This window comes from Bradysia coprophila, unplaced genomic scaffold (assembly GCF_014529535.1).
Source record: "Bradysia coprophila strain Holo2 unplaced genomic scaffold, BU_Bcop_v1 contig_358, whole genome shotgun sequence".
Classification (NCBI taxonomy): Eukaryota; Metazoa; Arthropoda; class Insecta; order Diptera; family Sciaridae; genus Bradysia; species Bradysia coprophila.
This window is the reverse complement of record NW_023503616.1, coordinates 6,470,422-6,483,510: the sequence shown is the minus strand read 5'-3', so window position 1 is coordinate 6,483,510 and position 13,089 is coordinate 6,470,422. Positions and strand designations below refer to the sequence as shown.

At 32.0% G+C, this 13,089-nt stretch overlaps 1 protein-coding gene across 2 annotated transcripts; it reads right to left on the bottom strand.

Annotated features, from left to right (window-relative positions):
• Positions 1-1,901: 1,901 nt before the first annotated feature.
• On the bottom strand, positions 1,902-3,561 carry LOC119081229. Of its 2 annotated transcripts, none has more exons than XM_037189954.1 (2): positions 3,463-3,561; positions 1,902-3,381 (listed from the first exon to the last, which is right to left on the bottom strand). In XM_037189954.1, the coding sequence occupies exon 2, from the start codon at positions 3,355-3,357 to the stop codon at positions 1,981-1,983; it is 1,377 nt and encodes a 458-aa protein (XP_037045849.1). In that variant the 5' UTR covers positions 3,358-3,381; positions 3,463-3,561; the 3' UTR covers positions 1,902-1,980. The 2 variants fall into 2 exon arrangements, with proteins under 2 accessions (XP_037045849.1, XP_037045850.1); XM_037189955.1 differs by having other exon boundaries at positions 3,443-3,555.
• Between the last annotated feature and the right edge of the window lie 9,528 nt (positions 3,562-13,089).

Below are 13,089 nucleotides of genomic sequence, written 5' to 3'. Positions count from 1 at the left end.
TTAAGTTAATTGTTAAAAATATTCAAAATAATTTTTAATCTCACGACAGAATGCTCAGATTACTGGAAAGAATTACCAAACGAAAAACTTACTCTATTCAATCCATAAATTAACATATTTTATCGATGAAATCTTGCAATATTTTGTCGTTATAGTCCTCGTTTTTTTTATATAAATTCTATTTTCCTAATTAACTGTCATCTCGCTTATAATTTCACATTTCTTGCCAAGTCAAAATTTTAAACAATTTTTTTTTTTAATTTGATTTTGTTTTTCTCTTCATTCCGTCCATATAACAACATAAGAGTTGTTTTCATTTTTTTTTTCGTTCAAAGATTTATTTTATTTATATACTTTGAATGATGTAAATATTCATGAGCCAGGAAATATTTTGCATTGATTAATTTACAGTGAGTTTTTTAGTCAAGGTCATATGTAAAATAGAATAGTTTTGTGCATATGGATGTTCATGTAAATACATATACACTAAATGATATTTACGTGTAATAAAGTATGTATGGTATCGATGATATTATAATGTGGATTTCATTATGCATTGTTTATGATTATGGAAATGCAAACGTCTCACTCGTACAAAGCGGAAGGTAAAGGGTGATTGTATAAACTTATCCATAAATTTGTTAGGAAATGTCTCTAGTTTGTGATCGCAATAATTTGTGCTAAGAAAATGATGAATGAAAATTAGAGTAATGATGTACGCTGAATTGTCAAACTGAATGTGCATTAATTTCCATAATTATTCGCTTGATTTAAGTCACTAAAATACTACTTTTTTGAAGTGTGGTTAACAGGTCGTTGAGAAAAGAAATGATAAAAATTATGAGTAATTTATGGTTGTGATCAGAGGTGAATATAGAAAATGAATATTAACAAGTTCAACGGACTTATCACCTTACTTCCGTGTAGAAAATGAGGGTGAAATGATTTTACCATTGATTTAATTTTTATATTTTGTAAACCTTTAAACTATAGGGGTCGAATTACTATATTTATGTCATTCCTACTATGTAGGACCAAGCAGTCTGATGAAATCCGAATCATTGAGATCGTTTTTTGATAGCGATCTGCTCTTTAAAACTATTCAAATTTAAAGTTATAGTCTTCGGTAGTTTCAATGACCCGTATAATAGAAAACACGATACAGTGAGGAGGCTATAAATATTTAGTCAAATAAGGAAAGGTAGATAGGTCGAACATCGTTTTTTTAAACTTTTCTTTTTAATAAATTGTACATTTATCAACCGGAAACACTAAAACTGTCATTTCATGCATTATTTGATGGTAGATGTATGTTACCTTTAACCGGTAACTTCACATATTATTAACAGAAAAGATGTTGACAACATATGTGCAGTTTGTTGTTATTGTGTATATACTTTCTGGTGCAATGTTGTGGTATTTTTTACGAGCGAAATATAAACGTCGAAAATTAACCATAATTTGAAATAATGTTGTGGTTGAGCTCGTTAGCACATCGCGTGAAGAAAGTGAGTCAATTATGAACGCGGTAAACAAGGAAATAAAAGTGGCGCTTTCAATGAAAGAATTCTGGGAAGAATATATGCAAATTTTCGTCAAATAATAATCTCAAGAAAGTTGAATGATCGTAATATGTTGATATGGATAGACCTAAAGCACTGTAGAATTTAGGATTTGGAAGCTATTGTACGTTGTACGTTGCAAGTCAAATTGAAGCAAATTAATTTTCAAAGTTGAAATCATATTGTCAGTGCTACAACCAGAAGCGGAAATATTTGAAAATTTGTGAATTGACCAATTGAACTTAAAGAGTCTCCTTGAGTCACAGATATAATCACCAATTTCAATTATAAGCGGACATTAGTAAACAGATCAGAATATACTTAAAACCACCGTTCCATTATTTCAACCTGAAGCCGGGCAGGGCTATGTATTCAATTCAAGCAATACAATTATTGTTACAAAAGTTAGCAAAATAATCTAACTGTAAAAACTAGAGTCAATTGAACTTTCGTAGATTTTGCTGATTCTACTGAAACGTTCCGCTTTTATGATTTCCTTTGCCTCATCCATTGTTTTCACCTTGTACAAACTTAGAATCAGTTCATCATCCAGTTTTGGAAGATCTCTCCACACAAATGCAGTATTACAACCCATGTAATTTGAAGAGTGTACTCGGGTTGATTGAGTTGGTGCAGGTGTCTTCTCATTAATTTTCTGTTTGTCAATTTTAAGTTTACCATTAACGCGAGTCATTACGAACTTGTAAAATCGACTCAATAGTGAACCGCCAGTTGGATTTTCAAATTGACGATTACCACACGTGGTTTGTCCATCGCAGCCTTCCGTTTTGAACCAAATTAGATTACAATGAGGACATTGTTTAATTAAATTTCGGGGATCTTGATTGTCAAACAAATTGTAAGACATGAGTGGTATGACTGCATTGGAAAATTCGTCGCACAATTTAACGTTTTCGCCCTGCATCTTAATTGAAAACGTGAAGTAGTTCATCTCCGTCATATTATGACCATGTTCTCTGACGAAATCGTCATACATATCATCAAGATCGTTTTTGAACTTAACTATCATCATATGCAAGACGTCATCTTTGTCGTTTGCATGACTTTCCAAATCGTCACTGTGAAGGTAAGACGTGTACTCTCCTGCAAGTTTTAGAGCTGCACATTTATACCCATTGAATGATCGTCTGATTTGAAGTGTGGCCTGGACAGTATTAAATTTTAGGTGAAAATCTTCGTCCGATATTTCAAGCTTGTCCGCGTTCATATTAGAAATACACGAAAACATGCAATCGGCAATCTGATCTGCTTGACCTTGTTCGGAATAAAATATTATATTCACAACATCAGGACATTGCTCGGCGAATAAGTCACAAATCTCTGTAAAGTCCTTTTCGCCGTTGCGCGACAGATCCAGGTGCGAAATCATGACGACAATTTTCTTTTTAAATAGGTGCACGGGTTGTGAATATAAAATGTCGATCATTTTCTCAAAACGGTTTTCAAACTTAATAATAACGAATATCGTGTTGATGGCAGCCGATGTTAGCGCTCTTCGCAATAAAAACGCATGTTTATAGGTATCGTTAGAGCTGTCCGTTCCTGGTGTATCGATTAACCAAAATGAATTCATACCGACGGACACATTGTTTCGGAAATTATTTTGGGTTACACTTCCTCTTCCAGCACCTGCATCATGGCTTGTTCCGCACAACTTGTTAGCCAAGGACGTTTTACCTGCTCCTGTTAATCCCACAAGAATAGCGTTAGGCTTGTATCGTAACATTCTAGTGGCGATTTTGTGATGAACTAATGGTCGATGCATGCGCTCCATGATGGTTGAATAAAGAAGTTAGATCTAGAGAAGAATAAGAGTTTCGCTTTTAATGTTAGGTCAATTAGATCAAGAGTACACATACCTACGTACTATAACGAGTGCTATAATAGATTAACTGGGTAAGTTCCTCTCGTTCAGCGTGCAGTCTTTACTTCACCACAGATGGTTTTGCGTAGGATAAATTTTACACGATTATTGTGCCACCTTAGATTTACAAATGTTTTCGACAGGTTTTCAACGGTCACTTTAGTTTTACGTTTTTATTTCGACAGTGATCATTTTCGGCGAGTACAGTAGCTTGACATTGCAATAGTACAATGAATTATATTGAAGCTATGCTAAGTCAGAGATGTTACTTAGGAGGAAAATGTACCTTCCAATGTGCAGTTCATAAATTTACAATAAAAGGTGATAAATTCAACCCCTTGATTGCATATCACCCGAATATTATATATATACCTGCTGAAGCACATAAAAATATATGTTATCTATACAATAGCCGTTACATCTCTTCGGACAGTTGTAAAATATCACGATTATGAAGGGGTTCGTTAGGGCCTGCTGGTCTGTTGCATTTTTTGTTTTATAAAGTTAAAACTTTTAAATTTCGATGTAGGTACGTTCCCATAAAAAGTGTGTAATTGTCACACATTGTGGTAATTTTGAGTGTTGATAAGAAATGTATGTGACGAAAATCATCTCATGTAGAACTGTTGGCCAATAATTTGTGTGTAAAAAATTTAATCGAGCACCAGGCAAGTTTATTTTTCGGTTTTTCTACAAGATGTGTTCATTTCGATTTCAAATACAAATCTAAATGATTTAGATCGTAAATAATGATCCAAATCTATGAAGACGAAAAAAACGATTTCAACATCATGTCCATGTAGTTATATATTGGGATCGAAGCCGAACACATTGATGATCGTAGAAAAATGTGTATTTAAATAACATCAAAGATTCAAACGGTTTCAGTTTATAACTATGGTCGCACCTGTATAAAATATGTTTATGAACTTGAAGCCAAAAGTCACAATAATTTAATATATAAGGTGCAGACATGAAACCCAACCGACTATTTTATCAAGGCAAAGCTATTAACATTTGTATGGCATTAAGCCTTTTTTTATTAAAAAAAACCGGCTGATCTGAGTTATGTAAGACGGACACGAAAAGACTTAAAGGTGCATGTTTGACATAGGTTCGTTTGCGTACTTTTATATAATATACGCTCTCGTACTTTCTTATTAATGCCTAGCTGTACAAGATTAAAATGTGTGTATGTGTAATTAAAATTGTGTTTCTATGAAGACAGTTTTGAAAAAGGTCGGTTAATTAAACTGCGTATTTGGTTTTTGTTTTTATATTAACAACCTTTCAGCAGTAGTTCTAAAATTACCAAAAAAATCTTAGTTTTTTTTTTACCTCGCTTCAATCGGTTTTACGACAAGTGAACTTTCAGAATTCACATAAGCTAGACTCGAAGAATTTAGAGATCACTTTTGACATTGTAGACTATCTTCAATTCTTCATCTAGCAAGTAGATCGTTTGAGGTTATTCCCCAATTTTTTGATCTGGTACCTTCAATGCATACGTCATTTGAAGGGATCCTAATACATTACCTAAATTATTCAACATTTCAAGAACGTGTTACAAGACTGTTGTTTCGTGTAATAGGTATATGGTTCGATGATCTACTTAGTTCAGCCTATAAGATTTGATCATTCATTTGATTACCTGTATTACACTTAAGTACATCAATTCTGGATAATTTGATAGACATCGAGCCTCGAAGCAGACCTATAGGTGGAGGAGTGGCAAAAAAGAGTAAAAAATGGGCGGTTTCAATTAATAATCAAACAACACTCTAGTTAAATCGATTAATCTCTCTTAGCTCCAAACACATTTGTTTATTTAAAATAAAAAATATGTTTGAATCTGCCGGAAGTTCAAAGTAAACACCAGTAGCGCTGTAAGCAACGCACAATATATTATTTTTCAATTATTAAAAAAAACCAATAAAACAACTGACGTCATTACAGGTAAAGTTATGATAATTAACTTTGATGTTAGCATATTACAATCATTCTTTCATACAGCATTCTCTACGGAGCATCAAGAGATGTGTCTATACGTACATTTAGACGCATTGTATAGTACACATACACCAAAACCAAATTATCATAGTATTAAGTCCGCGGTACATTCGGTCTCATTTACATCTTACAAATATTATTTTTATGAATGAAAATCGACATCAGAAACAAAATAAAAACTCAAATGAAATGAATAATAACACATCACGAATTTTGTTGTAATCTAAATAGATATTTATGTAAATGAATGTATGCGCATCTAATCCAGATAAAAACAGATTTGAGGTGTAACTTCATGATATAGTTTTTTTTTTGGTATTTTGTGTAACAAGACATATAGAGATATGTATTATATGCTTGGTATAGTAAAAATTATACAAGAAATCAAGTTGAAAATATTTCAATTATGTGTACGGGACTCAACCAAGAAGAGATGATAATGATGATATGTCCATGACTTGATAGAGGTTGGTTATTACAATTATCTGTTCAATTCCCAGTTACGGTTTATACCATTGTCCGTGCTCGTTTTACAATCATCACACATTTTTTGGCGTGATTCATGAATGAATTTAATGGTCTTGTGGATTTAATATATATAAAAGAAGTTATTTTTCTTGACACGTCGCTTTTATTGCTAAATTATTTTGAAGTACCAACCCACACCATACCCGAGGCGGCACGTTGAAATGTTTTGTAATGTTGTACTTCGAACAATAATAACAATTGTTAATTTCTACATAATACACGGCTACACAAGATCAACTCGACAGGACTTGATAACATTTTCTTTTCGTTGCTTTACTCAGATCGTCTCTTAATGGACAAGACGAGCGACATGATCAACATCAAAGAACAAATGAAATGGAAATATTTCACTATGTTTTAATGCTACAACTTATGAACACTGAGTCCTATTCTTCCTTCTGTTCTCTACGTAATCAATGGAGAGAAATAGTCGACCAATTCCGATGGAATGAAATAACAATTTCTTTGTTAGTAAAATTCATTAACGTTCATCAACTAACTGATTTCATTAAATGTATGTAGTCTCCAACTGAATCAAGGAAAAAAAAACAACAAAAAACGAGTTTCAGATAGTTTTTTATGTGTTTTTCTAGGCGAGCAACATTTTTCAAATTTCATAATATTTTATTCTAAACGACATGTGCATTACAATCTCTAACGATAAATTGAGTTTTTTTTTTCTATTGATGGTTTGAAACGAACACTAGTAATATTTAATTCATGTAGCAAAATATCTAGTTTTTTCAGTAAAAAAAAACGATCTGTCGTCTGGCATATATTCATATACAATACATACATTCAGTGCTAACAGTCGTTTATCATGAGCAAATTGATAAAGTACAATTTATTTATCATTGCATTCGATCATAATGTATAACAAGAAGTAAAAGTTAAACATATGAGATTATGTGACAAAAATATTAATTAAGAAATTGATTTTCAGGCTCGGGTGCAGGTTTCATTTATGCATTTGCTCGGTTTTAAAGTTGAAAATGTTTAATTATATTCGCACAGTTATGTGATTTTCCATTTTCATATAATTAGTTTTACTGGGAGGAGTTCTCTAGAATATTTTTGAAATCAATCTTTATCTCAAGAGTTTTTCGACAAACACACATTTTGTAAATTATACATATGCGGACCGGTCTGGATCGATCAGATTACCTTAACACGAAAAAGATAAAAAAAATATTCACGTTCACAGATCGTAAATTCCCATTCGCAGTTTTACGTTTCTTTTTTATTTTCTGATTTTATTGTCGTTTTCACGACGACGCCTTTTTTTGCTATTAGATATTTGGGATATCTATATTATACATAGGTGAATAGAGTCAGGCTATATAAGCGAATACAGAACACCATTTTCAATTGACACTTATTCGCCGAATCATTGTTACACTCACACATTCACTCGCCATTAAAATTCTGTTAAAAACGGCGCGTTACGAAAATGAAAGGAAAATTTAAATGCCACAATGCAAACGTCGAATTGTGTTTACGGATTGTATCCAATCCATAATTCAATAAAAAAAATCGTTACATTTTCATTGATGTAATTGAAAAACTTTCTAACGGAAATAGAAAAATGCAAGGGCCCGCCAGTTAGCAGTAACAAAATTTGAATACAAAAAAAAATTGCAGACTAAAAACACCATATGAACATAATAAATCGATGTTTCGGAATGACACATTCAATGAAAAGCGAAAATAAATTTGCATTTTATGTATCCCTCTATTATTTAAGGGTTAGAAGATTATATGCTTCGGCGTTATTACCTACAACCGAATCGAATTCAATACCTTTTTGGTTATGTGTTTGTCTAATGTCTATCCATCTTAGCTCTTTCTCGCATGTATACGCGCGATATATTGTTATGCAAACTCATGTGTAATAATAGTGGAAAATATTTCGATCCTAGATCCACACCACCTATCTGTAAAAATCTACATTCAAGATGCCATTGTATGCAAAATTTGCTTTTATATCCAACGAAATCGAAAGACGCATCGGGAACAGCAAATAAAAAAAAACAATTCTTCATCTTGCACATATAAAAAAAAATCGAGAAAAAAATTCCCATACACGTCGAACCCATATATAGCATCTACCCCTTTTATAAATATTGAAATATTTACGCATAAATTATAGCTTTTATGTCGATGTTGCAAGTGTAGAATTGATCAAGTATTTGATTTTTTTCATATCCCATTCAATTGATGATAAATTCAATTTTTGATTAAGGGATGCGACCTACCTGCGACCCTTTTAGCCTATTTGCATTTTAATGTGCCATTGGATTCGGAAAACTGTGCGTAAAAAAAAACTTTAAACGAAGGGTATTCGGTTTCACTTAATATGCGCGCGCAGGTAGACAAAATAGTGAAAACTATGATTTTCGATTTTCGACTGTATGTCTATGAGAGTAAAGGTAGATTTTGATTGCATGCGATGTTGTCGATTATGCAAAATTTACCCATCCTTATTTTCATGTGTGAACATTAATGTTTTCGGCATTGTCAGTGGATGTTCGGCTCTATGCAGTAGGGTAATAGAGTTGATTTTTGTCTGACGCTACTATCCCTCGATTATGCATATTTGGGGTCATCTTGAATATTTAATTTCGTTATGTAAAAAAGGGTTGAATTTTCCCATGAAAAAGTCTTAAGGATAAAAAAAACATTTGCGTTTTATCATTTGCATGTGTCTATAGCCGTATTTGATATAGGCTTAGGTATGGTTGTTCTCGCAAAAGATTTATAACGATTTTTTTTACCATACATGTTAGTATCATCTGTACGCTCTACACAATGGAATGTCTAGAGATAGATGATGGTATGGATGGGATCTTTTGCAACTGCATTTCATTATAATTTGCATTTGTCATGTAAGGTAAGCCTCAACAAATAAAAAAAATGGCACGTAACGTTTTTTTCATTTCGGAGAAGATATTGATTAGTAACCGTTTCTATTTCATAGAGCGCATCGCAGATGGCAAAAAATTGTTTAATGGTCTCCTCGAGATTACCGTTAAAAAACGATTTTTGCATTTAAGAGTGTCTTATCTTCAAAATAAATAATTTTTTCGGAATTAGCTAAGGATGTCATTACATATAATTTATGGGACATGTGATTGTAGAATTACTAAATTCTTTTTTATTTTTAATTTCTAATTTCATTTTTCTTTTTGAAGCCATAAAATATATATCATGCCACTCGCTGAAACATTTAATTTGTTCTAATATCTCATCTCTTTACATTATAATGAATTCATTGAATGTAAAAGACGAGTTAATTGTTTCTACGTGTGCCATATTCTGTCATATAATAAAATCATAACTTCCTCCGTGTCATCAAAATATTAAATTTCCCCAAAAAAACTTTTAATATAAAATCATATTTTTAGTAGGGTGTGTCGATTTCAATTTTTGTTTTTAGTGATTCCGGATTCCGCCCTACCGCGATGCACCCTCGCACTAGCAATAATAATCAGCGAAAAGTTTTTTTTTATAAGTCAATATAAGCTTGCACCGTCACTTTTTCAAAAATTTTCGAGCTACATGAGATAGCTGGATTATGGGTCGAAACCAAAAAAAAACTACAGATGCTTTTGCAAAGTTTTCACTCTGTACGGCATCTAGAGGGTCTACTAGAACATACAAAAATTAAAAAAAGTTAAAAAAATGTTTTACCGTCATTTTGGTATAGCATCAAGTTTCACCGAGGTGGAATTGTCAAGAATTTTGTAAGTGGAAAAGTCATCTCTTCTGGGTGAATTTTTTTCAAGCTATTGTTGTGATAGCTCATTTTGTAGGTATTTCAATAGCGCATCCAGCAAACATACAGTTTAGATAGATAAATTTAAATATTTTTTGGTTTCGCTGTTGGAAGGCCCAAAAATTGGGCATTTCTTCGAGTATGGAGACAATTAACATTTTAAATACAGCAAGTAAATGAAAAATTTTGACAGAAATTCAAATATTATTCATGAATAACACATTAAAAAGCTGAAAATATTAAGATTTCGTTTTTTAAGAGAAGCCAATTTGTTATGTTTTCGAAAATACCCAAAGAAATGCCCCATTTTTGGGCCTTCCAACAGTGAAACCAAAAAATATTTAAATTTATCTATCGAAACTGTACGTTTGCTGGACGCGCTATTGAAATACCTACAAAATGAGCTATCACAACAATAGCTTGAAAAAAATTCACCCAGAAGAGATGACTTTTCCACTTACAAAATTCCTGAAAATTCCACCTCGGTGAAACTTGGTGCTATACCAAAATGACGGTAAAACATTTTTTTAACTTTTTTTAATTTTTGTATGTTCTAGTAGACCCTCTAGATGCCGTACAGAGTGAAAACTCTGCAAAAGCATCTGTAGTTTTTTTTTGGTTTCGACCCATAATCCAGCTATCTCATGTAGCTCGAAAATTTTTGAAAAAGTGACGGTGCAAGCTTATATTGACTTATAAAAAAAAACTTTTCGCTGATTATTATTGCTAGTGCGAGGGTGCATCGCGGTAGGGCGGAATCCGGAATCACTAAAAACAAAAATTGAAATCGACACACCCTAATTTTTAGCCGTTTGCCATTTGCGTGTGTCGTTTTTATTGCTCTCAAATGGTGGATAAAGATTATTAACGAACACATGCTTATGGTGTGTAGTTATTTTTTTTTGTTTTGTTTTACTTTTTAATCTTAAATAATTTTTTTTATTTCAGGTATTTTTTCGCGTATTTAACATATTTTTTTTCTTCGGTAAGTTTTTCGTTTTGTTTGTGTTACTTAACATCAATTACACATGTCATATTCACATACCAAATTGCCGTGACAAAACTTTAATGCTTTTTCGTTTTTTTTTATTATTTAATTTGTGTAGGTAAATTAAAAGTGTAGGTATTCATGACACAAGATTATAGGGTTTGGTTTCAGGTGTTGTCATATAGTGTCCATAAAGAAATAAAAACAGGAATTGTTGCCTATATACAATTCGACAGTTGTTAATGTGTTTTTGCTCAAGTTAACATTATAATTATAATTATAAGCGTAATTTTATTCCGAAACCACGCAAAGGTTAGATTTAGAACGAAAGATGGATGATGAAGATATCATAAATATTGTTGGTGAAAAAGGTGGTGATTTATTCGGTTGATTTAAATATTAATTTTAGTGTTGGTCCTTGTCAAATTAGCCTAGAACCCGTAATTACCATGGTCCTGCTGTACAACTACAACTACAGTTTCGAAATCACCAGCTAATTGTTTTCTTTGTTATTACTTCGGTAGCCCATAGAACATAGCACAACAGTTTGACTCAGTCATATTATATTATGTAACGAAGAAATCGCCACTGCTAATTCAATTAAAACAGCAAACGAAGATTCCCTTTATGGTGAAGCATAAACGCCGATGGAAATTAAAAGCAGCAAGAATATAATGTAAAGGTCTGACAAAATCTACCGTGCAGTGATGATGTTCTCGTAAGATGAAATGTTTGAACGAAATTTTTCTATGAAAACCTTGCAAGGGCGGAGTATATTGGAGTATAAATTATTAAAAATGACACCTTCCAATTATCTCCGGTTATTAAATGAGAAATCAATTACGACAGCATTAACGTAGGGGTCATCACAAAACAAAATATTTTTTTTTCTCTCATTTCATCTTTTTTAGAATGCTAACGAAAGACGTTCAATAACGTAATATTTTTAATGCACAAACCATGACTGTTAAAAACTCAGAATCTTATCGTAACTACGTTATAATACACGAACGAGCGTACCTGGCGGTTACAATAATTACTATTTACCTTAGAGTTATCAGGCTTCTTCAGAGTCTTTATTAATATTTTTTCTTTTCTTTTTAATGAAATAGCAGCTGACCGCTGTTGTTTCTTCATTTCATTTTTTATTATTTAGCGTATACAGTTGAAATTATAAAGTTGAAAATAACTTCTAATAATTGGTGTATAAATTTCATTTTTAATATTTTCTCGGTTAATTATATAAAGAACGAAAAAAGGTCGCATATCAGAAGTAATTATTTTGTCATGCTGGTTCATATGTGCACTAATCCGATTTCACCTGCTCAGAACGTATAAAATGTTTCATTTTTTTTAAAGTATGAGGATCTAGGGTTATATGCGTATAATTGATTAAACCAGCATGAAAAAACTGAAAAAATTGAATTAATTACGAATTGTTATAATGGGTCACTTAATACGATACGTACTTGCACATTGCGCACAGTATAATTATTATTGGATTGTAGACGCGAATACACATGGTGATCTATTCTATGTATAAAAAAAACGTTTTCTTACTGTATCATCAATAGAATAACTAAAAATTATCGCTAAACCTTCGAGAAACGGTTTGATACAAATCTATCATTTCGATATTTTTAACATACACATTTCGCCATGCATAAGAGAACCACCCAGAGTTCATCGTTTATTCTTATCGTTGTTGTCGATAACAGATGACTTGCCGTCCATAATCTATAGTTTGATTTTATTGATGTGATCAATTGGAGGAAGCATATTCCTAATCAGTTTTACTTACGTACAGAGATCCAGCTCTGAATGCATTCCAATTAGAACCGAATAAGTCAAAGATTCTAATTGGAAGTCAAAAGAAATGTTTTTGTATCAATAAGAAGAAAAAATCTTTTTTGGAAGGGTTAACATGCGACGAGTGAGACATCTTTTAGATATATTTACAAATCATTGCTATTGGAGTAGTTGTTGTTGATTAAAGGGTGATTTTCTTTAAGAAGACGTTCGATGTGACGACAAAAACAATAATTACCGCTAATGTTTGATATGAATGTGTTCTGTTGAGTAAAATAAAAATTGACCTCAAAACATTGAAATCATAATCATATTCACATTTCTTGCAGCATGCCAATAAAATGCATATAAATCTTCGAATGGAAAGTATTTATCTTCGAATAAAAAAACACCATCAACGAACAAATGAAATAAATTACTCACCGAACGACTACATAGTAATTTAAATGTCTATTTAAATTAATATAAGTAATATTTATAGCAAATAAAATTTTTGGCTGCATTTAGTGGCAGATGTGAGGCGTATTTAGCG